The 27,392-nt window shown below is 41.0% G+C and overlaps 1 protein-coding gene across 1 annotated transcript in view; it reads left to right on the top strand.

The window, feature by feature from the left end:
• The window catches only part of RANBP17 (RAN binding protein 17), a 308,485-nt gene extending 281,742 nt beyond the window's left edge, over positions 1 to 26,743 (top strand). Inside the window, exons 27-28 of the mRNA XM_073002881.2 lie at positions 19,159 to 19,286; positions 26,282 to 26,743. Coding sequence (XP_072858982.2) covers positions 19,159 to 19,286; positions 26,282 to 26,378 — 225 coding nt within the window. The 3' untranslated portion in view covers positions 26,379 to 26,743. The remainder of the gene's footprint in view (positions 1 to 19,158; positions 19,287 to 26,281) is intronic.
• Positions 26,744 to 27,392: the final 649 nt, after the last annotated feature.

Here is a 27,392-nt window from a genome sequence, read left to right as displayed (position 1 = left end):
GTAAGACGTTCCATGGAGATAGAATCACTGCTAAACACAGTGCAAATATTCTGTGAAGATATTCAAATGAAATTTGGAATTGGCATGGGCAGTTCTGTCTGTATACCATAGCAAGATCCAAAAACTAGATGAAATGGGGTTAGAAATGGAAGTATTGCAAAATCACTATCAAGTGATGAAAGTTATAAATACCTTGGAATACTAGAAACAGATAACATTCTGCACACAAAAGTTAAAGAATTGAGAGAAAGGAAATATATCAAAAGACTGTGGAAAAATCTTAAAAACAAAATTAAATGATGGAAATACAATCAAAGCCATAAACACATGGGCAGTTCCAATAATTAGATATCCACCTGGAATAATAGATTGGACCCAAAACAAATTAGATGAATTAAATTGAAAAACACGGAAACTAATGAGCATGCATCACACTGCAGGAGGAAAAAAGAAGCTTAAATTATTATACCAGTACAAGTAGAGAAAAATTACTGAAGACGGTGAAAATGGAGAATATTTTGAAAACAAGAGAAACAAAGACTCAATATAAGAAACAATTTGAAAAATATTAAACAGTTGGAAAAACAAACCACTGCATGGACAACACCTGAGAAATATTGATTGAAAGCATGATGATAATTCAACATGGGCATGGCTAAAACTAGGGACCCTTAAGAAAGAAACCGAAGGCTTGATCTTTGGTGCACAAGAACAAGCACTCCAAACCAACGTGATGAAAGCTAAGAGCTAAGGAATTGGTGTTAACAGCAAATGTCAACTCTGCCAAGAAAAAGATGAAACTGTGTCATACCTCATCTATGAATATTCGAAAATTGCACAAACATTGCAAAATTAGACATGATAGAGAGGCAAAATTAGTACATTGGTCATTATGCAAAGAAGATAACTTGCCAGCTTCCAAAAACCCATGGGGACATCAGGTAGAGACAGTATCAGAAAATGATGATGTCAAGATCTTGTGGGATTTCCAGATCCAATTTGATAGACACCTTGAACTTAACACACCAGACATACTATTGATAGAACGAAGAAATGTCTGGATCATTGACATCGTAATTCCAATGGATGCCAGAGTTGAAAATAAAGAACTGGAAAAACTAACAATATCAAGAAATTCTACACAGTATTACAGGCAGTTGCAGATTTCAGATCAGAGCTATCAAAAAAAAAAAAACCTCAACAATATTAGGAACAGTATACATACTGTGCTGATATTTAACAAATACTTAGGGGTTTGGTTAAAATTTGGATCTGTTATATAATATCAGTCAATTAAAATTTTGATTGACTATGCCTGGTATTTTTTAATGATGATGATGATGATGATGATGATGATGTGCGATCAAGTGAATTCTGACTTAGAGCAAACCTTTGCTGGGTTTTCTAGGTAGAGAGTAATCAAAGGTGGTTTAGCATTGCCTTCTTCTGGGGGCATCTTGAACCTGTGCACATTGGTCAAGGTCATAAAGGCTGGCTGTTCTGGAATGCACAGAGGAAAATGGAACTCCCAGCCTCTGGCTCCACAGTCAGATATGTAACTCACTGAGCTGTCCAGCCAGTTAAAGACAGCCATTACCATTAAACAATTGTAATATCTTCACATTGTCATTGGACTCTTGCCTTTTCACCAATGTTCACCACTATCTTGAATTGCCTGCCTCTATAGTGGACCATCTGGACATTTTTCAGACAAGTTGCCTTTGTAGGGATTTTGAAGTAAACCATGGATCTGTAGATTAAAGCAGAAGTCCTCAACCGGTTTTGGTCCGCGGACTGGCTGGGGAAGGTCGGGCCCCCCCCACACTCGTGCACATGCACAAACGGTGGCGATGTGCTTGTGCAGGCATGCACCCTCTCATGCACATGCATGAATGGCAGCACCGCCCTTAGCACATGCACACAAGAGAGAGCGCCTGCACAAGCACCGCACTGCCGTTTGCGCATGCACATGAGCACGTGCACAGGTGCAAACAGCCTTTGCGGGGGTGAGTGTGTGCAGGGGGTGGGGCGGGAGGTCTGTCTTCGCAGCCCAGTCAGGCGCAGTCTGGGGACCGGCACCAGGCCACGGACCAGGGGTTGATGACCTCTGGACTAGGGGATGAAGCCAGACTACCAGTCAAAAAAGAAGCAGTGGGCCAGTCAATGCGTGTACAAGCTTGCTGTGGATGCTACGGGATTGCTCCTGAAAGATATTGACCTGTAGTGTTCTCCATATTTCAGTGTGAATTCTGACTTTATCCCAAATTCGTTTATCTCCTGGGCAGTCACAAGTGGCAGTGCATTACTGCTTTGGAGAATGAATTGTCTATACAATAAGATGGTGCTGGGAAAAAATAAGACACTAAGATTAGCAGCAGCCGCATACATTAAAATTCAAACTGAAATCCCAGCCCTGGTAGGAAACTAATAGAAGAAGAAAATATATCAAGTATAGAAGCGCAGTCTCATCATTCACCTGTGCTGAAGGATCCAATTTTAACTATATCTAGTAGCACTGTCATTCATCTTCTTGGTGTATTATTGTGATTTAAATCCAAGCTCCATACGAGGAGCAGTTCTTTTAAAATGATTGAGAGGGAATAAGGGCAAATTCAGTGTTTAGAAAAAGTTTATGACATCACAATATTATCCTTTACAGATGGAAGCAATATTTCCTACTTTGGGAGGAAAACTAATCATTTTCTATCTGCCCTGAGTCACTGCATCATTATAAAAGGCTGAAATAGGTAGTCATATGCATTCCCAATCTTGTTCTTGGCAACATTTTTGTTTAGTCCATGCTTCTGATTTATAGTATTAAATATTAGCCCAGCTTCATATTAATTACGTGGTTTTGATTTTAGCGGTTTTCGTGTAAGAAGGAATTAAATATTTCACAAGGAGATAAAGCCGTGCAGTCATGAATAGTAAGAAACATGAGGCTAGAGTTGTTTTCTTTCTTCAGCAACAATATGGCATTCTAATGATCACGGATCTTGATTGGCTGTAGAATGGATATTCGTGCTCATATTTATCAGTAGAACCTTTTTAGGCCCAATCATTTTGGACTTGTCTCCATTGAGGAGGCAGTTGGCCAGGTGTTTCTTGGGTTTAGTCTGCTTGTGCAGAGGGAAAAGAGATGATAGAAACTGACAGCAAACATCCTGTGTGCCTCTGGTTCTGCCAGGATGTGCCACTCCAGTTCCTGAAAGCCTGCGGTAACGTGATGAGTTGCGTTCTGCTTCAATTCAAGGTTCCGTCCCCAATCTAGATGCAACCTAGAGATGAGCTGGGCTCCAATCCTATATACTGTTTCCAGGAAGGAATACATCTGATGGAACACAGTTGGACTTAATGCCTGGGTAAACATGTGTCGGATTGTTCTGGCAGTGACTCCTCAACTGTCGCTAGAGTATACCCTTTTATCATTGCTACTACATTTTACCCCATTCTTCTCCAAGGAACTCAGAGGTAATCCTTATGGTCTCCTCCCTCATCCTATTAACAAAACAGCCCTGTGAGATTATTAATATTCTCTGGCTAATGGGCCAACTACTGTATAATTAGCCTCTAGCCTATCTGGCATGGAGAACACATGCTTCAATAGAAGACAGCCCAGAAGATACAAAATCACTGACAGCCCTTGGCTTATAGAGATGGAGATGTGTTTTTTTTTTTAAAAAAAAATGAGTTTGCATTCCTTGAGATATCTGATACCTCAGCCTGTTTCTGTAAGATTTCAATCTCCACCTTGTGACTTTCCTTAGAACTGTACATCCTGTGGTCTGAACATCTGGCCAAGATAATTTTTAGACTTTTCTGCCCCTGGCCCCTAAGCTATAGCAATCCACAGCACTCAGCCTCATCAGGAATTATGCAGGACTTGGAGGCCTACCTATTTTTGAGATTTCCGGGTCTAACAATGTTGTCCACCCTTGTTTTAAGATCGTATGAAATAGGTGAGGCTGAAAAGTAGTGGTGGAAAATGGGTTCCCCAGTGTAAGAGACTTTACACCCAGGATTTTTCAAGTCACATTAGTAAAATCGTGATTTTTTGTGATGAGCTCACTACTTTATAACTGGCTTGAAATTTTCTTCTCAGGATTCCAACTATCTTGACTGGAGTCAGCGAGCTAAGGAAGAGTCCGTGTGCAGGAGGGCATACCTCTCTGTAGCAGTGTTTTAGTCAGGTGTATTAAAGTTAAAGCAGTGAGAGAAACAGGGAAAGAAGGATTCAATTCACAACATAAGGACCTGATGGAGATAGTTAATGTGTTTACAAATATTTGTTAGTATTGCATGTTAATAAAACAAATTTTGTTTACAACATCCTTATTGTAACGGCCTCCTTCTACCTCACAAAGGAAGGTCGCTACGTCACTCCACTGTTACTCTTCTGGTAGTCTGCCACCAACCATTCCCTGCAATAAGTATCTTCAGGCCGCAATGGATTTCAAACAAAATAACTAAAGTTTATTGACTGGTACATTAAGATTGGTATAACAAATAAATCAGGTAATCACATAAAGAAAGGCTCTAGCTCACACAGACTCATATCTCCACACAATCTGATCACTATCTCATCTCAACACTCACAGATCCTGATCTGCCCCTCACACACATACACACCCCTATATATCCCAGCTCCTCCCCCTGATGTCCCGCCTTCCGACCACCATTGGATGTTAACACTCCAGCCTAAACCTTGAAGGATAGGTGACATCATAGCTGTTTGTAACATACCTCCCCCCTTTATAAGTTGTTTTGTGGGGGAAAGCTAGATTGCTTTTCTCCCAAAACAACTAGGAGTAGAGTCAACACATTTCCATAAAATTACATTACCCAAATACTTAGCACATTGATCATCTTTTCACTCTAAAACATCACAACACATTACAGCATTTCTTCCATTTCAAATACTTATCATCAATATTCAACATACACTTAAATTGTTCTGTTCATCAAAAAATACTTACACACAATAACTCATTTCCATATACATATACAGAACAACATTTCAACAAACCCATATTCATAAACAGTTAAACCACTTTAGCCAATTTACAAAGTCCATCTGGTCGTCTTCACTCTTCTGGTCTTCGGGATAAGGCGTCAGCCACACAGTTCATCGTCCCTTTGACTACCTTAACCTCGAAGTCGAAATCCTGTAACAGCAAAGCCCACCTCATCAGTTTACTATTGTGGGTTTTCATAGTCTTTAACCACCTCAGTGGGGAGTGGTCAGTACAAAGGATAAAATGTCTCCCCCAGATGTATGGCGATAACTTCTGAACTGCATAAACAATGGCAAGACACTCTTTCTCCACGGTAGCTAAGTGTTTCTCTCCTTTCTGAAGCTTTTTACTAAGGTAGGACACTGGATGCTGGTCTCCATTGTCATCAGCTTGACACAAGACAGCTCCTACCCCGGTGTTGGATGCATCTGTGTACACGATAAACTCTCGGTCGAAGTCTGGGGCACGCAGTGGATTAGCGCCTCCTTCAACTTCTGGAACGCCTCCTCGCAGTCACTGGTCCATGGGATGTGGTCATCAGTCTTCTTCCTCGTCAGCTCGGTCCTATAGTAGCCTATCAGACCAAGAAATGATCTTACTCTTTTCTTGGTATTGGGTCTAGGCCAATCACGTACTGCCTCTACCTTTGCTTCTAGGGGCTTGATTACTCCTCCCCCTACAACATGACCTAAATACTTTATTTCTGGGCTACCCAGCTGGCATTTGCTTGCTTTCACGGTTAGCCCTACCGCACTTAACCTCTGCAGTACTACTTCTAGGTGTCTTAGGTGATCTTCCCAGGTGTTACTGAAGATACCTATGTCATCTATGTAGGCTACTGTAAAATCACTGAGCCCTTGTAAAGTCTGGTCCATCAGCCTTTGGAACGTGGCTGGCGAATTCCTTAGGCCGAAACTGAGGACTCGAAACTCAAATAAGCCGAAAGGGCTACAAAAAGCGGTCTTCTCTTGATCTCTAGGATCAATCCTCACCTGCCAAAAACCCTTAACTAGGTCTAATGAAGAGATGTATCGACAACCCCCTATAGTTTCAATCAGGTTGTCCAGTCTGGGCATAGGGTAAGCATCAGGTTTGGTCACAAGGTTTAGTTTCCTATAGTCAACACAGAACCTAACACTTCCATCCGGCTTATCAACCAGAATTATCGGAGCGGACCAAGGGCTAGAAGATGGTACAATGATATTCTCCTTGAGCATTTCATCCAACTCCTTGCGCACCTTGTCCTTATATGGTCCTGTTACTCTGTATGGGGTTACCGCCTGCGGGGGTGCATCTCCAGTATGGATCCTATGCATCACTCCCTTAGCTAACCCAGGCTTGTTTGAAAAGACCTTATAATATTTGGTAACTAGCGATTTCAGTTCTCTCTGCTGATCTAGGGTGAGTGCAGGGCTGATTCTCACCTCCTCTGGGTTGTACCTAACTTCACCCCTACCTTCCCAATAAGGCAAGTCATGTTCCTCCCTATCAGCAGCTTTCATTGCGAATAAAACTCTCTGTTCCTCCCTATAGTAAGGTTTCAGAGCGTTAACATGAACTACCCTCCTGCCTTGGTGTTCTTCTTCCTCAATAATGTAGTTTAGGTCATTCATTTTTGAAATAATCCTATATGGTCCTGCCCAATTTAATTGTAGCTTGTTCCCTTTGAAAGGTTTTAACCAAAGTACCTCATCTCCAGGGCTAAACTGTCTTTCCCTCACCTTTTTATCGTACCAGGTTTTCTGTCTAGTTTTCTGTGCATGTAGATTTTCTGAAGCTAACTCTAAATTCCTTTTCAGGTCATTCCTTAGCGAGTCTATGTAGGTAACTACATCTTGTGGATCATCTTCTGCGATCTGTTCCCAATTCTGTTTAATTAACTCAAGCGGTCCCTTCACTTTCCTCCCAAATAAAAGTTCAAATGGGCTAAAACCTGTACTGGCTTGTGGCACTGATCTATAAGCGAATAATAGTGATTGCAATTTCTGATCCCAGTTGTTTGGATTTTCTGCCAAGTAAGCTCTGATCATTCTCATTAGGGTCCCATTAAACTTTTCAGTTAACCCATTGCTCTGAGGATGATAGGCGGTAGTTTCTAAATGTTTAATCCCACAGATTTGCCATAATCATTTCATGAGCTTAGAAGTAAAAGATGCTCCTAAATCTGTTATTATTTCTGAAGCAAAGCCCATCCTAGACATATAACTTACTAAGGCATCAGCTACTGTGTTGGTCTCTATGTTACTTAAGGGAATAGCCTCAGGATATCTAGTGGCATGGTCCACCATAGTGAGAATAAATCTGTTTCCCCTCTTTGTGACCTTAGGCAATGGCCCTACAATGTCCACACCTATGCATTTAAATGGAGTAGAGATCACGGGTAATGGGCATAACTTGGCTTTGGTTCTGTCACGGTTGTTACCCTGTCTCTGGCAAACATCGCATCTTTGGCAGAAGTTTTTAATTTGCTTCCCTATCTCAGGCCAATAAAAGTTTTGTGTTATCCTTTGCTTGGTCTTGTTTACTCCTAAGTGTGCAGCAAATATGTCAGAGTGCCCCCTTTCTAAGATCATCTGGCGATATTTTACAGGCACCACTATCTGACTTCGAATCCCATCTCCCCCTTTTGAGATATTCGTCAGTGTCTCCCTGTATAATATTCCCTGCTTGATGTGGAACCTCTCTGGAATTTCAGGGGTTAACTGCACTCCTGTCACTTTCTCAAACAACTTTTTAAAGTAAGATCTTTTTATTCTTGTGAAAATATACTGCTTTTAGGTAACTCAAGTGTAACTGCTTCTGCTTCTTGTCTACCCTCATTTTCTCTCACCTCCTGAACATCAGTAACTTCCTTAGCTGTCTCTGTTTGGTCTTGTGAACGTGTAAGAACTAACACCCTCTTAACATGTTCAGCCAAGTCTGTTCCCACAAGAACAGCAGCTGGCAGTTGCGAAGAAATCCCCACTCTCCAATTTCCCTGCCATCCTTTATAACGCACAAAAACTTCAGCTACTGGCAAAACGATTAACTCTTCCCCTATTCCTTTGATTGTCAGACTCTCCTGAGGTAATATATACTCCTGGGGTATGATATCAGGATGACACAAGGTCACCTGTGAGCAAGTGTCCCTTAGGGCTAAATAGTGGTGATCAAAAATCCCAATATTATCTCCAGCTGCCTCAAAAAGTTGAGAATTTGTTCTAACCAGAAGACAGTGTTTTATTTCAGCCAGAGGGATACTTTCATCACAGCACTCAGCTGTTGTATCAAGTGGTGCTGGTGTTGCTATGGCAACGGTCCCTTCCAGCGGGGGAGTTCTCTGTTCCTTCTGAACACAATAAACAGCTTTTGGCTTGTTTACACTCATATTCTGAGGTAAATTTTCCTTCCTGTGTTTTAGTTTTTCACAATTTGAGACCAAATGTCCTTTTTCTTGGCAGTAATAACATTTTTTGCTGTACCAAGAGTATTTCTCATCAAATTTTCCCTTTCCCTCCAAATTTTGTGGTCTCTGTTGTTTCTGCTCTGAGGGCTTCCCTCCAAAATGGCTACTTCCACCCTGCTGGCTCCTAACGTGTCCCTGAGAGAATCTATTATAATTTTCCCCTGTCTTCCTCACATTTTTCCCCTCAGAATATATTGGTTTTCTGATCTGTGTTATAAAATCTGTAATCTCTGTGGCTTCTTTTAAGTTTTTAGGCTGTCTTTCCTTGACTTGAAATTTTAATTCCCCCTGTAGAAGAGAATAAAACTGCTGTAGCCCTATAATATCTTTCAATTCTTGAAATGTCAGCACTCCCTCCTGTGCCAACCATTTATACAAATATCTAGCTAAATTTGCTCCTAACTGTGTGAATGTTTCATCTGGTTTTTTGGTGAGTGATCTGAATCTTTGCCTAAGCTGTTCAGCATTGATGCCATGACGGGCAAATACAAGCTTTTTATACTCAGAATAATCCTTTATTAACTCAATAGGCATTTCAGCGTACACCTCAGCCAGGCTTCCACTAATTAATGATCTCAAAATTGTCATTTTTTCTGACTCCTTTATAGAAAAATCTGTACACGTTCTCTCATAAAGGGAAAAGAAAATTTCGGGACAATCTCCCTTCTTATAGACTGGAAATTTCTTTAGGTCAGCTTTTGACAATTGACCCTCAACAGTACTTGAATTCATATTGTTATTATTATTTTGATTCATCAACTCAAGTCTGCGTAGCTCAAACGCCATTTTCTCTCTCTGTAATCTCTCTTCCATTTCCATTTTTTTCTCTTTCAGCTTCTCTTTCCATTCGTGCTCTCTCTATTTGTGCCTCAATTTCCCTCACTCTCAATTCATGAGCCTGCGTCTGAGGTCTCCTGATTCTTCACTTGAAGCCCCTTTCTCCTGAACTGAGAGAATTCTTCCATCCTCCTCACTAAACTGTTCCTCAGAGACAACTGCCTGCTCAAACTGGCTTTGTTCAGTCATTTTTCTCCTTGTCAATGGCATAATCTTTCACCCAAAAGGTTGTTTTCTACTTTCAAGCCTCAGTTTAAAAGAACACTATTTTTTTCTTTACTCTGAGTCTGTGAGATATACTGTCGCTGTCCTTTCCAGCACTGACAGATAGAAACAGTAACTGGGCTCCTGCCCCTTTCGCTAAGCCTCTTATTAAACAGAGTAAATTCTCTTTACTCTGTCTCTGGTACCAATCTTAATTCACACAGCTCTGCCTCTCCTCAGGCTCTGCTGTCTAAATGGAGAGTTCCCTCAGCGTTGCTGTCTTTTGGCTTCCGCTCTGTCCCCTCAGAGTTCCACTAAACTCAGGACAGGCCAGCCCCACCACAGCCTCTGCCTTTTGGGTCACTCTTCCCACAAAGATGGTCACCTCAGAGCTTCCCTATTTTAGTCCCCAGTCTGAGTTTCAGCGCCCCTCTACTAGACTTCCTCCCCTTGATACAAGTCCTAGAAGGTCACCCACGCGTCCACTCGGACGTCCCTGACTAAAATACCCCTGCTCTGGGCGCGATTCAGCCAAGGCTTCACTGGATCTCTTCGTATCCCACAAGCTGGCACCAAATTTTTGTAACGGCCTCCTTCTACCTCACAAAGGAAGGTCGCTACGTCACTCCACTGTTACTCTTCTGGTAGTCTGCCACCAACCATTCCCTGCAATAAGTATCTTCAGGCCGCAATGGATTTCAAACAAAATAACTAAAGTTTATTGATTGGTACATTAAGATTGGTATAACAAATAAATCAGGTAATCACATAAAGAAAGGCTCTAGCTCACACAGACTCATATCTCCACACAATCTGATCACTATCTCATGTCAACACTCACAGATCCTGATCTGCCCCTCACACACATACACACCCCTACATATCCCAGCTCCTCCCCCTGATGTCCCGCCTTCCGACCACCATTGGATGTTAACACTCCAGCCTAAACCTTGAAGGACAGATGACATCATAGCTGTTTGTAACACTTATAATTTGCCCGTTGCCTTTGCAATTGCTCATTGGCCAGGTCAGGGCCAGTGTGACCTTTAGGTATGAGAAGGTGGCCTCCGCAGGTGTTCAACCTTGAGCACCCCAAAAGGCTGTTATTTAATTTCTTATTATTGTATGTGTATTGCCAGGGTTGGGGAGATGCACCTGTAGGATTCTCTGCCTCTGTGCCAAAATGACTCTTCCTGATCTGGGAGTCCAGGGATCCCACTTGTTGTTTAGCCTCAGGCAGCAAAATTTATTGGAACAGCCCTGGATTATGGGAGGACAAAAGACAGTTTATAGGCAGAGCTATCCTAACACCCTCTTGCAGTGGACCGTGAGCTTAGGACAAGAAGGAAATGGCTCTTTCTGCCAATGGAGAAGCGTTCTGGCAGCAATGGACAGGGCTATGTGCCCCAGCCACTCCACCTCACCTGTGGAAAGCCACTTCCAGTGGTGTTGCACTTGATCCACAGGCTTTTTGGTCTCCATTCTCCCAAAAGCAGCCAGGATTGGAACCCTCCGCTACATTAGCATGGAGTGTGTAGCTGATTTTCTTCCCTCATTATTAAAATCAAGTATGTTAGTCTTTAAAGGTGCCCTTTACAGATCTTGTTTGTTAAGTTTTATTTTAAGGTCATAGACCCGAAAATTCAAAGCTAAAATCATTATACAAGATATACAGAATAAGTACATTGTTAGAACATATCGATAGTATAAAACTTGAGTCAGGTGGTTGTCCTAATATAACATTTTACGAATTCTTAAAACTGAGAATAAAAACTTAGCCACCAGCTGTTTTATTAATTGGTTCTTTCCCAACAGCAGAAACTTCAGGTGGTCTGTGGGAGATATACTAGTACATTTACACATTATTGGGTAGAGATAGCAAATAATGGGCGAATAGTGGTTTGAAACTATATAAGCTGCATTCTAGAATGGTGTGTGCTAAGGATTCACCTGTTTCTTCCTCACAGGGGCATATCCTTTCTCCATAGAGAATGTTATTAAAGTGCCCTTTTAACAAGGCTGAGGGAAAGCAATTACACCTAGCCCTTGAGAAGACAAAATGATACCTTGGTACAGTGGTGCCCCGCACAGCGAGGTTAATCCGTTCCGGATTAACCTTCGCTGTGGGAAACATCGCACTACGGAACAGAAAAAGGCATTGGAACACATTAAACAGCGTTTAATGCGTTCCAATGCCATAAAATACTTACCGTTGTGCGATGTTTCCCAGGGGCCGGCAGCCATTTTCGCGCTCTCCCCTCGCACAACGAGGGCGCCAAAATGGCTGCCATCAGCTGTCCGGCGGGTCCAAAATGGCCGTCGGAACAGCCGAAAGGGCCCAGGGTGCAGCATTTTCGCGCCCTTGGTAAGCAAGGGGAGCGCGCGAAAACGCTGCCGGAAGCCCCGAAATGGTTGCGCGCAGCCATTTCGGGGCTTCCGCAGCGTTTTCGCGCGCTCCCCTTGCTTACCAAGGGTGCGAAAACGCTGCGCCCCGGCCCCTTTCGACTGTTCCGGCGGCCATTTTGAAGCCGCGGAACAGCTGATCGGCGGGTCGCAAAGTGAAGGTCGGTAAGCGAGCAGCTTACCGACCTTCGTTCTGCGATTTCCCGCCTATACGGGCACCGTTTTGCGATCGCATTTGCGATCGCTAAAACGGCCTCGTAGAGTGAATTCATCGCCCGTTGTGCGAGGCACCACTGTACTCTGATTTGATATAGGTAATTTGCTGACTTGGGAAAGTTAAAATTTAAACCAAAGTACATTGGTGAACCCCTTCACGGATTGCTGCCTTGTCGTGGCGAAGGGGCTTCAGTAACTCAGGAAAGCTATGGGCTATGCCATGCAGGGACACCCAAGACGGACAGGTCATAGTGGAGAGTTCCGACTAAACGCAATCCACCTGGAGGAGGAACTGGCAAGCCACTCCAGTATCTTTGCCGAGAATGCCCCATGATCAGAAACAAAAGGCTAAAAGATATGACGCTGGAAGATGGGCCCCTTGGGTTGAAAGGCATCCAACATGCTATTGAGGAAGAGTGGAGGACAAGTACAAGTAGCTCCAGAGCTAATGAAGTGGTTGGGCCAAAGCCGAAAGGACGCTCAGCTGTGGACGTGCCTGGAAGTGAACGGAAAGTCCGATGCTGCAAAGAAAAATACTGCATAGGAACCTGGAATATAAGATCTATGAACCTTGGGAAGCTGGAGGTGGTCAAACCTGAGATGGCAAGAATAAACATTGATATCCTGGGCGTCAGTGAACTAAAATGGGAATGGGCAAATTCATTTCAGATTATTATCATATCTACGTGGGAAAGAATCCCGCAGAAGGAATGGAGTAGCCCTCATAGTCAACAAAAGAGTGGGAAAAGCTGTAATGGGATATAATCTCAAAAATGATAGAATGATGTCAATACGAATCCAAGGCAGGCCTTTCAACATCACAGTAATCCAAGTTTATGCACCAACCACCATTGCTGAGGAGACTGAAATTGACCAGTTTTATGAAGATTTACAACACCTTCTAGAACTGACACCAAAGAAAGCTGTTCTTCTCATTCTAGGGGATTGGAATGCTAAGGTAGGGAGTCAAGAGATAAAAGGAACAACGGGGAAGTTTGGCCTTGGAGTTCAAAATGAGGCAGGGCAAAGGCTAATAGAGTTTTGCCAAGAGAACAAGCTGGTCATCACAAACACTCTCTTCCAGCAACACAAGAGGTGACTACACATGGAACTCACCAGATGGGCAATACCGAAATCAGATTGATTATATTCTCTGAAGCCAAAGATGGAGAAGCTCAATACAGTCAGCAAAAACAAGACCTGCAGCTGATTGTGGCTCTGATCATCAGCTTCTCATAGCAAAATTCAACCCTAAACTGAAGAAAGTAGGAAAAACCACTGGGCCAGTCAGGTATAATCTAAACCACATCCCTTATGAATACACAGTGGAAGTGAAGAACAGATTTAAGGAACTTGATTTGGTGGGCATAATGCCTGAAGAACTTTGGATAGAGGCTCGTAACATTGTATAGGAGGCAGCAACAAAAACCATCCCAAAGAAAAGGAAATGCAAGAAAGCAAAGTGGCTGTCCAATGAGGCCTTAGAAATAGCAGAGAGGAGAAGGGAAACAAAATGCAAGGGAGATAGGGAAAGTTACAGAAAATTGAATGCAGACTTCCAAAGAATAGCAAGGAGAGACAAGAGGGCCTTCTTAAATGAACAATGTAAAGAAATAGAGGAAAATAATAGAAAAGGAAAAACCAGAGATCTGTTCAGGAAAATTGGAGATATTAGAGGAACATTTTGTACAAAGATGGACATGATAAAGGACAAAAATGGGAGGGACCTAACAGAAGCAGAAGACATCAAGAAGAGGTGGCAAGAATACACAGAGGAATTATACCAGAAAGATTTGGATATCCTGGACAATCCAGATAATGTGGTTGCCGACCTAGAGCCAGACATCCTGGAGAGTGAAGTCAAGTGGGCCTTAGAAAGCTTGGCTAACAACAAGGCCAGTGGAGGTGATGGCATTCCAGTTGAACTATTTAAAATCTTAAAAGATGACGCTGCTAAGGTGCTACATTCAATATGCCAGCAAGTTTGGAAAACTCAACAGTGGCCAAAGGACTGGAAAAGATCATTCTACATCCCAATCCCAAAGAAAGGCAGTGCCAAAGAATGCTCCAATTACCGTACAATTGCACTCATTTCACACACTAGCAAGGTTATGCTCAAAATCCTACAAGGTAGGCTTCAGCAGTATGTGGACCGTGAATTCCCAGAAGTACAAGCTGGATTTTGAAGGGGCAGAGGAACTAGAGACCAAATTGCAAACATGCGCTGGATTATAGAGAAAGCCATAGAGTTCTGTTTCATTGACTATGCAAAAACCTTTGACTGTGTGGACCACAGCAAACTATGGCAAGTCCTTAAAAAAATGGAAGTGCCTCACCACCTTTTCTATCTCCTGAGAAACCTATATGTGGGACAAGAAGCAACAGTTAGAACTGGATATGGACCAACTGATTGGTTCAAAATTGGGAAAGGAGTACGACAAGGCTGTATATTGTCCCCCTGCTTATTCAATTTATATGCAGAATACATCATGCGAAAGGCTGGACTGGAGGAATCTCAAACCGGAATTAAGATTGCCGGAAGAAATATCAACAAGCTCCGATATGCAGATGATACCACTCTGATGGCAGAAAGTGAGGAGGAATTAAAGAACCTTGTAATGAGGGTGAAAGAGGAGAGTGCAAAAAACGGTCTGAAGCTGAACATCAAAAAACTAAGATCATGGCCACTGGTCCCTCTTGGGAAATAGAAGGGGAAAATATGGAGGCAGTGACAGATTTTACTTTCTTAGGCTCCATGATCACTGCAGATGGAGACAGCAGCCACGAAATTAAAATACGCCTGCTTCTTGGGAGGAAAGGAGTGACAAACTTTGACAGCATCCTAAAAAGCAGAGACATCACGTTGCCAACAGAAGTCCGCATAGTCAAAGCTATGGTTTTCCCTGTAGTGATGTATGGAAGTGAGAGCTGGACCATAAAGAAAGCTGACCGCCAAAGAATTGATGCTTTTGAATTGTGGTGCTGGAGGAGGCACTTGAGAATCCCCTGGACTGCAAGGAGAACAAACCTATCAGTTCTGAAGGAAATCAACCCTGAGTGCTCACTGGAAGGACAGATCCTGAAGCTGAGGGTCCAATACTTTGGCCATCTCATGAGAAGAGAAGATTCCTTGGAAAAGACGTTGATGTTAGGAAAATGTGAAGGCAAGAGGAGAAAGGGACGACAGAGGATGAGATGGTTGGACAGTGTCATCAAAGCTACCAGAATGAATTTGACCAAACTCCAGGAAGCAGTGGAAGATAGGAGGGCCTGGCGTGCTCTGGTCCATGGGGTCATGAAGAGTTGGAAATGACTAAATGACTAAACGACGACATTGGTGAACAGGTCCTGTCTGCACATGCTAGTGAATATTGGAGGTCTATGTCTTTAACCGTTGTACAAGCATTGACTTGGTACTGTCATAAGGCTGTCACAGAAAGAAGTCCATAGAGATGCCTAAAAATTGTAATTTGTCTGTAAATCCCTTATGCCATGAGCTGGTAAAGACATATTTTTGTAGATAGTGTCCTGTAAATACCCACTGGTTGTGGAGGCATGTACCACCTTCAACCAGTATCGAAATGCATACAACCAAGCTTGACATTCCACCGATTGCAGGCCAGCCTCTAAACGCAAGGCAGCTGAAGAGACACATCTTGGCATAACGAATAGGAGTCACAATGAATTTGACAGAACACTTTCAACTGAGGGATTGAAACCATTTATCCAAATCACAATACCATACAGGAGCTGCGCAAGAATTTTATACTTAACTATCTGTAGAGCAGCAGGGATGAACTGCCCACCCTGGACACAGTGGTATTGTCTAAGAACATTGGTTGTATTATTAGCCACCTGCACTGCTGCTTGTCTGTGGTAAGACCAGGAGAGGGTACGTGAGAAGACAATTCCCGAGTATTTAAATGTTTTAACTTGCTCTAAACATTGGCCCTCAATAACCCATTCTTTAACTTTGCTATGCCTAGAGAAAACCATTATTTTGGTTTGTGTTTCATTGCTTTTTTTTTTGCTTTACTTTGTTTTACACATGTTGAAACAGACTAACATGCCAATCTCTTTAAAAATCATTTTTCCTGAATAACTGAGTAGAATATGCCCAGTATAGTTTTCTTTAAATTGTTGCTATTAAAATGTCTAGTAACTCTTTAAAAAAGAAATTGGAAAATCAGGAATGGAGTTTAACATATGTGGAATAAGTGGATGCAAGACTCCTATGGCTATGATCCTCAAAATCCTGTTTAACAAAGCTAAATTCAGAAAGAAGATGTAGGCATCTCTTTTGACATGACAAAGAAAGTTTCATTTTGCACAGCAGTAGTCAGTAATAGCAAATATTCAGAGGCTAATGGGGTTAAAAAGTGTTCTCTAGATCAGTGTAATTTATTGGAATGTAGGACCTTTTTTCTTGTTCTGTGCTATCCAGTCTTGACTTTTTAACAGCCATGCTCAGCTCTTGCAAAACTGCAGGCTGTGGCCTTCTTTATTGAGTCAATCTATCTCATGTTAGGTCTTTTTTTTTCCTCCCCTACTGCCTTCCACTTTTCCTGGCATTATTTATCTTTTCCAGTGAGTCTTATCTTCTCATGGTATGCCCAAAGTACAGTAACCTCAGTTTTAGTCATTAAGGGTGGGACTTTCAGAATTCCAGGACTCCCACTCCCATAATTCAGCCCAAACGTCCTTGGTGGAATTATGAGAGTGAAAGACCCCAAACCAGGAGTTAGACCAGCCCTCTCTACCTCCGTGCTGTTTCTGTGCTGTTGCTTCTTTGAACAGTAAGCAAAATGTTCCACTGCACTGTGGTCATCAAGAGATTCACTGTGACTCACAAAAGTGGATAGGACGGCAAGCTCCAGGAGAGGCTGCTTCCATGTACTCTAATGGGCATCAGGACTTTTCCTCCCCATGCACCATTGTGAGTGGCAGGGATGCCTTGCAGCTCCCACCGTGCAGCAGGTCTCCACTGTGCTGCCTAGAAGGGCCAGCCTGGGTAGCCTTGGGCAAGTTGCACTGTCCCAGGGTTGCTCCCAGAAGAAGGGAAACCACTTCTGAGTACTCTGCACCCAGAAAGCAATGAAAAGAGTTTCCTTAAGTCAGAATTGACTTGACGGCACACAGTTATTTTTGTAGTAGTAGTCGTAGTCGTCATCATCATAGTAGTAGTAGTAGTAGTAGTAGTAGTAGTAGTAGTAGTAGTAGTAGTAGTAGTAGTATCTATATAGTTTTCAGCACCATATTTTGAATGAATCGTGTTAGTATTCATTATTAAGCTTTCATATCCAAACACTAATCGGAAGACAATAAGCAACCATAGTTTCATGGTGTCTGAACTGTTTTCATATGGAGATCAATCATGCTAAAGTCCCGTCAAAATAAATGGAACTTAAATTAGCCAACCCTAATTTATCCTTTTGCTTTCAATGAGACATAACACAACTACCTTTTTCTAGACTGTTGCTGTAATGCCCCTGTTTTAATCTTGTTCTTTTTTGCCATCTTAGCAGTATGATTGTTTTCCACTGGTGTCATGCTGTTTTGATGTGGAGGAACAGGTGACATACATTTGAGAATGCCTAGATGCAGCAAGTTGCAATAAATAACTTTGAATCACTATCTTGTCTTCAGATGGCATTGTTTAACAAGGCTGATGATCTGATTCTACATTTCCATTGAGACAGTGACAAATTAGGAGTGCTTTTCCCATGTAAGGTATTTCCAGTCTGGTGACAAAACAAAGGTTGACACTCAGTTCTTTATAAAGAAGAGATTTGTTGTCTCCCAAAAACCTAGTGCTGGAGAAAATTCTATATTTTTTTTCATAGTATCTCATATCTCCGTAGGAATTAGTAAGCAATTGGCCTTACAAATTTGGTGTTTAAGATACAACCAAAGGAAAAATGAATTTTATAGTATTCGATACCTGTTTATTGAATATGCTAACATTGTTGTTGTTCCCCTGACAACTCACTGTGTCTTATAGAGAAATTTGATCCTATCTATATAGTTTTCAGCACCATATTTTGAATGAATGATGTTAGTATTCTTCATTATTAGAAGAAGACTGGGATGCCTGATGAATTTTGGGAAATCTTGGTGTAATCTGCTTATTTATTATGTTAATTCATGAAATTTGATATTTTATATGTTTTATTTTCCACTTGTGTTCTATTCTGTTGTGTTTCTCAATACTAAGAAAGAAAGAAAGAAAGAAAGAAAGACTAAATCTGAAGAGTGGTTGATACCTGTATCAGACCACTCAAATATTACAAGAAAAAGCTGGATTTTGACACCTACTACTCATCAAGTTGGGCATTACAGAGCTAGAGGTGGTACAGAAGAAACATAAAAACATTTTATATTTCTTCTGTATCATTTCTAATGTCCAGCCTGATGAAGACTCCCATAGGAATCAAACTTAAAGATGGGGATATTCATATACAAATATGAATATCCCCCCAGAGGTTGAGATAACGAAGGGCCAGCCCCATGGGGCCAGACTGTCCACTCACTATTCCACTGCTGACACAAGCTCAACAGAGCCTTCCTATCTATCACTCCTTTGTCTGCAATGGATTAGCCATTCTGCGACCTGGCAGAGAGGCTCGTCATCCTGCCTTCTGCCAGGACTGGCTAATCCACTGCAGGCAACAGAGCAATAGGAAGGCTCCATCGAGCTCATATCAGCGGCAGAATCATGAGTGGACAGTGACCCTCTTTATCTCCATGTGTGTGGGGGATATTCAAATACGAATACCCCCATCTCTAGTCAAAATCCAGCTTCTACTTGTGATATTTCAGTGGTATCATACATCCTTGTCTTCAGGCTCTTTACAAAAACTACATACTTTCCCTTCCCCCATTTCGTTTTGATTTTCTTTATCTCTTAGAACTGGGCATTCATATTTCCCAAACTGAGCTTTTTTAATATCTAGAGTTTATAAAACTGATCATATAATCTTGGCCATATACTAGTTTTATTCATTTTTATTCTACTTATTTCTCCCTTTGTCTTCTCAGTATTTTAATGAATTACAAGCAGGATTGATAAACAGTCAGCCTGCTGATAAACAAGAAGTTCTTCATCAGTGCTTTAGGAACCTGATGGAAGGAGTAGAACAAAACCTTCTGGTGAAGAACAGAGACAGGTAAGTCCCTGGTATCCTGCTGAGATAGCTAAAGGTAATATAACAAAAAAAAAAACACCCTACTACAGATGAAAAGGGGCTCTTCCATATCTCCATATGGAATCCTATTCCCAGCAGTATTACTCAGAGGAACCTCCCCTTCACATTGCAATGATCAGCCAAGTAATAGGGAGAATGTTGTCTCAAGTAGTGAAGTCTTGTGACCTACAGGTCTTTGACAATTCAAACTGCAAATGTATTGGAATTTACAGGGACTGATGTAATGTGATTTGTATGCAATGCTCCTAACAGCAGTCTAGCCACCACATTTTGCATTACAACTTCTGTATTGTACTCAAAGGCACCCCACATAAAAGACATGGCAGTAATCTCAATGGATTGCTGATTACTGGAAGTGAACATTGCATAAACTATTGTGGCCCAGTTAGTGCTGTCCAGAAATGGTTGGAGCTGTCAGCCCCCTCCCTGAACCTGGCCAAAAGCACTCTGAGCCAGCAACTCTTGAGTTTCCACTAACAGAGGTTAACTCAAAGGTACTTCCAAGCAGTGTAACTCCTCCTTCAGGAACAAGCCAATCCTATCCAGATAGGTTGCTGGTCTAATTGCTCTGCCTGGAAGCCATCACTCCACAGACGACCTGGCTTGTTGGAATTCAGTTTCAGATTTGTCACCTTTCATTCAACCCATCACAGTAGCCAGACACAGGTCTAGCCGCTGAGCAGTTCCACCTGATTCCCATGGTGTCACCAGCATAATGATGGTCCAACTTTGAAACCCCCGATGACTTTGCATAGCACTTTCACGTATTTCTTGAGCAGCATGGAAGGCAGTGTAGAACCTTGTGAACCCCCGAAACTTAATAAACATGGGGCTGAACAGAAGTTCCCAGTACAGTGGTGCCTCGAATAGCGATTGCTCCATTTAACGAAGAAATCGCTTTGTGATGATGTTTTTGCAATCGCTTTTGCAATCGCTTAGCGATGGTCCCTATGGGGAAAATTCACTTTGTGATGATTGCAGGGAAGCAATCATCACAAAGCCCACATTTTCGGCCAGTTGATCGGTGGTTCCAAAATGGTTGCCGGGTAAACAAAATGGCCGCCACTGTGTTGCCTCGCTTTAGAGGCACCGAAAATGGCCGCCCCTATGGAGGATTTTTGCTTAAGGTTAGTTTTTAAGCCCATAGGAATGCATTAATGGTGTTTTAATGCGTTTCTATGGTCTTTTTAATATTGCTTAGCGATGAAATCGGTTAGCAGCTATTTTTGCTGCACGGATTGACATCGCTAAGCAAGGCACCACTGTACCACTTTTTAAAATAGCACAGCCATTCTCCCAGCCTCTTACTCCCACTTCACAGAGCCCATCCAGTGATATACCATGTTCAGTGGTATCAAAAACTGGCAAGTGATCCAGAAAGGTCAATAGGATTGTTCACTGTCCTTCCTTCTGAGCAATGTATCATCGGAGTGCTCAAAGCTGTTTCCATCCAGAAACCCAGCCTAAAAGCAGATTGAAATGGGCTTTAGATAATCTGTGTCATTCAAAAATATTTGAAACTGCCCAATCAACACACATCCAAGTACTGTGGCCCAAAAAGTGATGTTTGCCATGGGAACTGACATGCCTGTAGGTCCAGTGAAGTCCGGTTCAGATAATTACATATATTAGGGACACTAGTTCCATGACAACACCTGGCAAAGTCATTAAGTCTGGAATAGACTCAGTGTTTAGAATGCTATAATGTCTGTATTGGGGGAAAATGCCATTTAGGATTGAGGTTTTGAACAGGATAGTTAGGAGAAAATTATTTAAGAAAGGTTCTGCAAGGAGTAGAGGAGGGAGCATACAGTATCTAAGAGCTGTAAAATCAAGAGTGAATGTGAAGGATATTATATGAGGCAATATAATTATTTAGTAAAGATAGGCTGTAGAACTCATAATCATGTATTTATGTGCTGGCGTATGGTATGGTTAGATATAGTTTTATGCTATTCGGAGAAAGAATAATAAAATAATTTTATTTCCTTTAATAAACTACACATATTGTTTGCTCATTATCATAGAAGATACGTGAATAGAGTCTAATAGTAGTACTACAAGCTAGTGTATATACTTTTGCTATTGAGAGTTGGATCTGTGAAAGGTTCCCGGCAGCAGCATAAAGCCTTATGGAAGAGAGTATGAAGAGGTTAGGTATTTGCCCAAGATGTTGATTTGTAACTAAAGGGATAGGATTAAGTGAATGTCAGTAGCCCCTGGGAAAAAGAAGGGAAGGCTACAGTTGTCATCTGAAAAGACTCTAGGTGGGATGAATAGCCTGAAATAAGATGAGATTTCCAGCATTCAGTCTTACACATATTGGCTGGGATCCCAAATAACTTAGTGATCCCATTAAAATCAGTAAGACAATTGACTCATGATATAGTTTCCACTGAAATACTACTATTCAATGGTTCTACGCACCATATAGTTATGGTTAATGGGAGATGTTCACATTATATGAGTTTCCCCATAAAAAATGAATAATAATAGAGAGTTGTCTTTTCTTTTTTGCAAAATATTTTGGCTTTTCGTTCATGTGGCTGCTACATATCCCAATTCTACCACCTTCTGAAAATCTGAGGTCTTTACTTGTGCTTTTTACCCACATGTTGGTGCTATCAAAATGTGTTTCACCTTCCCCACACCATAGTTGGTGAACTGTATGTAGGGAGTGGGATGTCTAGTGTAGGGCATGCTTGGGATGAGTGCATCAATTTGCCCATGTTCTGAGAAAGGACCAGGCCTTTATTTCCTCTTTAATGGTAACTTTTTTTCTTGTTTTGATTGAATGTCTTTCAGTTTCCTCTTTCCAAAATATAATGTGCAAGAAATACCCCAGTTCTATACATCTACTCAAAATTAAGTCAGGCTGTTTGGCTAGATGGGTACCTGAGCACTCAGATGGTTTTGCTCCTGCTCAAAAGGACACATGCACAGTGCTGCTTCAGAGTTTGCTCAACACTGGGAGATCAGGGATCAAGAGGCCGGACCTAGGATACACAGGGACATAGAACCACAGCCCCTCCCCTTACGCACTTTATGCATTCAGAAGAACATATGCATGGGTCTAAGTTCTTACCATAAGGTGTTGAAATAGAAGTAACTTGAGAAGTAGTAAAGCAAAAGTTCTTCTTTGTTGTCTCTGTGATTCTCACAAATGGCCCTTGTAGCCTAAGCCAGAACCTACTAAAGTAGAGTAGGCAAGACCCTTATCCCCATCCCTTATTGCATATATTCAGGCATGCCCTAACAGTTTTTCCTCCATTCCTTTTTGTCCAACTCTGCTAGCAGCATCAAAAGAGCATTATGATGCATTTTCTTCTAAAAACTGAGTAGCTTCTCTCTCTAGTTTCCATGGTTTTCTTCGCCTTTTAGTTATTATCTTTTTAAAAATTAGTGATAGCTAGAACTTCTGTTTATAGAGCTCAGAACCCTCATCAAAAATTTGTCACCTGAAGAAAAAAAGTCACCCCCTTAGATGGATATACAAACTGCTTGTTTTGCCCCTGTAAGCATCATCTTACTCAGTAGTGTGCTATTTGCCAAGAATTTAATGTCAACCTTCATAAAAGAATCAAAAATGAAATTTTAGAAGAGATAGCTGTGTTTGTCTGTGCTAGCCTATCAGGCAAAAACAAAGCAAAAAATAAAAAATAAAGAAGATAAAAACATTGTGGTGTCTTAAAGACTAACCATTATATTTTAGTATGTGCTTTCATGGACAAGTCCACTTCTTCAGAGCTGCACAAGTCTTCAGGAATGGAAAATGTACTTCTTCAAGTCTGAAGAAGTGGACATGTCCACCAAAGCTCACACTAAAATATAGCATTTAGTTTTTAAAATGCCAAAATGTTGTTGTTGTTTTTAAGTTGAAATTACATCTTTGGGAGATTTCTCTTCATACTGTGAAGTTGGGTAGACAAAATAAACCATTCTTGATCAAAGAAAGTACTGATGGCAGCACTAGATTGAGCTGTCTCTTTGCAGCAGACTCCCAAATTTTCATTCCAGTTTCTACCTCAGCTACATCTATTGAGACCTCAGTGCAGTGCAGGACAGTTCAGTGTAAGCCACTGCCTCAGAAATGTTACCAGCTTTGAAAGATCCATAGTTGTCTTCACACATTATATTTAAAGTGGAAAACTTAAAATAACTGAAGAAGAAACATAAAGAAGAGGGGAAAAATTCCTCACCTTTATTACAATTCAGCCTTCAAATTCTGCCTTGACTCTACCTTTGCTTTTTCATTCCAGAGGTCATCTGTGGTTCATAGTTCTTCTTTTATTTCTCATTTTCCCCTCTCCCAAGAAATGGATGTGTTGTCAGCCTCTCAACTAACTTCTCAAGAAGCGTCCCAGAGACCATTTCTGATACCTAGCAGTACAAAAAGGCCAAAGACTATACTTTGCAAAGTGATTTGCATAGGCTCTTGTGGTGAGAGTGAACTCTGAAACTCATCACTTTAGAAGAGGGCTCTTTATTTGATATGAATATGTTCAGCTGTAATTTCTAAAACAGGCTGCGCTCTAGAGGTGACTGTTTTGAAATTTCTTGATTGTGTCCAATTTATTATTGTTTTGTTACATTTTTATCAAATTTTAAAAACAGAGAACTTTCTTTTCAGAGATTCTTTGTGTACTGCCATAGAATCTGCCTTAAACCTCTTAATTGGGAGAAAGGCAGGATTTAAATAAATGAAAGAAACAATAAATAAATTAAAAACCAGAATCATCCACAAAACCTTCTGTGTAGCGTTCTTATGCCTGTAAAAGGAATACCTTTTTTTGTTTTGCATCTTCTCAAAACCTCCCCTGCCAACACATTATGATCTCTGTAGTACTTTTCCCCCCTGCATCTGGAGTAGAATGGCTTTTCTCAATCTTCCATCAATTAGAGTGCTTCTGGCAGTCATATTTTCCATCAGCACACCTATAACTGATTTCTTTGTTCTCTTATGTGCATGTGAAACCGTTTCTTTGAAAAATTCCTTCAGAGCCTGTAGAACTTGTATATCTACCTGAATGATAATCTCAGTGTCTCTTTAGGTTTGTGTGTTTGCGTGTTTGTTTGGGGTTTTTGGTGAGCTCTTGTTCATCACTGTTCAAACTGTAAGCCATTGAAAGTCTTTGCCTGCTCACTTCCAAGACTGCCTTTTTAACTGCAGCCACATTTGCTCATTAGCCTAGCAAGCTTTGTGGGCAGGTCCACTATTTATTGCACTTCACAGAGACAAGGTTGTTCTTTGACCTGATACGATATGCCTGTCTTAAGATCATTTCTGATTTCCATGGATACCAAGAGCTTGTGCTTCCCGTCTTCCTCCCAGACAGGAAAACTGCTGTGAAGACACCACTTCATTTTCTTGACATTCACTATGACTTAGAGTTTATCTCAACAGAACTTGACAGTCAACATAACTCCCCTGGACTATCACCTCACTATAATTGGGGTCAAAAAGGTACTCCCGTCTCCTCTCTCAACATTTTGTAAAGTGGGTAATGGCAACGTTTTGTTTGGTATACCAGATGGTTTGCTTGCCAGCTCCAGAGGACATTCATAGCCACTCTACTAGGCATTAGCTTCCTCCACTACTTTTTTCACAGGCATTTCTCTTCTAGAAAGGGTAACATAGCAGGTGATTTGTGCTGGTCTGTTGTGTGGCCAAAAAAAATTAAAAATAAAAATAGTATCATAGCACCTATAAGACTAAGTAGTTTTTATTCTTCATAAGCTTTGATGTGTCCAAGCATCTGAAAAAGTGTGCTTGGATTCATGAAAACTATAAATTATTTAGTCTTATAGATATTATATTACTATTTCTGCTTCCTCTTCCTGGGTCTTCAAAACAGCAACATAGCTACTTCCACTTCCCTTTATCAGCCACTATAGATTGAATGTCTGGACTAGAGTATTTTTCTTTTTTGGTTATGCAGTCCTGTCTTCAATATGGGTGTGATTTTCCATCCCCCAATAACTCAGCTAGCTAGTCACCCATTTGTGTGAGTCACAAAGGCCATAAAGAAGAAATTGTTGCCTGTAGTGGTTACCGTTTCCTATAACTGTCATCCTCCACGTGGTCATCTGTGAACTCGTACAACCCACCGTCCTCTCTTCCATCCATAACATTGCTCTTTCTTCAATTGACAGCCAACTGGAACTGAGAGAACACCCTTAAGGTGTGCCTGGACATGCAGAATAGGGTGATGCCGTGGGGTTCCTGCCAAAAATGAGACTTTGCACAGGCACAAGGCTCCTTTATATGATAGATAACTGCTCAAAGAACTGTTTGTTTGTTTGTTTAGCTTTTAGACTGCCTGATGTAGTGAAACAGTACTCAGAGTAGTTTCCATATTTAAGAAAACATGTAACATCTAAAATCATAAATAAACAAAATGCATACAAACTACAAATCAATACAAACAAACAAGCAAACTACAATGACAAGCAAGCCACCTGGTTTGTTGGTTTGTTTGTTTTTTAACTTACATGGATTAACTAGAGAATTCTGTTTTTGATTTTCTTATTCTCTCTTAGACATGCTTTGGGGACTCTTTATTTTGTGAATTGTCCAGAGAGCTTGGCTAATGGGTGAAAGAGAAATGTAATAAATCAAATAAAATGTCTCTTCCAGCTATATACAAACAAACAAAAAGAACTGTAGGCCCACATGATCCAAATGTGATGCCAATGCAGCAGACTTTTTCAGAGATCTCTGAGACAGTATGAGACCAAATTCCATAGAAGATGGATGAGAAACTGTACTTGCTGGAGTTAATTTTTGATCATTGTATAACATCAAGTACAGTCAGGTTGGTTCTGTTTCTAAGATTGTAGTAGTTTTGGTATAAGATGTTGGTTTATACTGAGATTTATTTGTAAATATTTCTTCTTAAAGGGTTTCATCAAAAGTAGAAATGTGTTTGATTTGTTCGGATTTCTCTTCATTACAGATTCACACAGAATATGTCCATCTTCCGCAGAGACATGGCCGAAACTCTTCGCTGTGAGGGAGTGTTGGAATCAGGCAGTTCAGACATGATGAATTGATGCTGAACTTAAAATGTGTTTAAATAATAATAATGATCAGACCTCAAAGGTTGGGGGCACCATACTATATTGTTAGATTTTGACTTTCATAGAAAATATTTTTTTAAATAACTTCTGCCTGTTTATACCTCTGTCATAAATATAAGAATTTGTAACACTGGAAACAATATAAAGTCAGACTTGGCATTAAGTACCATTTTGGATCTCCTTATCCACATTTCTCATTCTTTTTGTCAATTAAATGGTGCAGAAATAGGATTTAACCAAAGAAGACAAAAAATATGTACTTTCGCCCCTAAAGTTGCATTTGCTGGGGTTTTCAGTTCTCCAATCTGACCAATAAAAACTTGCTCAGAAAAAAAAAATCTGGTGTTATGTGTTTCTCTCATATCTCTTATCTAAAATTCTCCAAATTAACAGAGACATAATTTTTAAAGGATTTACCTATATGTAGATATGAAGTTGTTTGTGTCAAAGATGTACATATAAATGCATTACCTATAAGAAAAATATTAACAGAGTGGGAACTAATTCTTCTGGATTTAATGAAGAAAAATAAACATACAGAAAAAGGCACTTTGCAGGGGTGATGATATTCATATTCACTTGAATATAAATAACATGTTTCACACTTTGAAAATGTTAGTGCAACTAATGATGATGATGATGATGATGTGCTGTCAAGTCAGTTGTGACTTATGGCAACCCTTTCCAGGGTATATCAGTTAAAGAATACTCAGAAGTCGTTTATCATTCTCTTCTTCTGGGAGCTTCCTGGGACTGTGCAGCTTGCCCAAGGCCATACAGGTGAGCTCTTCTGGGATGAACAGTGGGGAATTGGACTGCCCACCCAGATGCCTAACCCACTGAGCTATCCAGTGAACTAGTGTAACAACTGGTCTCTTTTAACTCTTGAGGTGGTCATTGGGTTAGGTTTAGGGTCATTGGCTATTGTAAGAAGTTTTGAAATTAGTCCTGAGTCTAGGTTATATTGGCCTAAATCTAATTACTATT

Source organism: Pogona vitticeps, chromosome 1 (assembly GCF_051106095.1).
Source record: "Pogona vitticeps strain Pit_001003342236 chromosome 1, PviZW2.1, whole genome shotgun sequence".
NCBI lineage: Eukaryota > Metazoa > Chordata > Lepidosauria > Squamata > Agamidae > Pogona > Pogona vitticeps.
The sequence above is the reverse complement of the archived record's forward strand: the minus strand, read 5'-3'. Positions and strand labels throughout refer to the sequence as shown.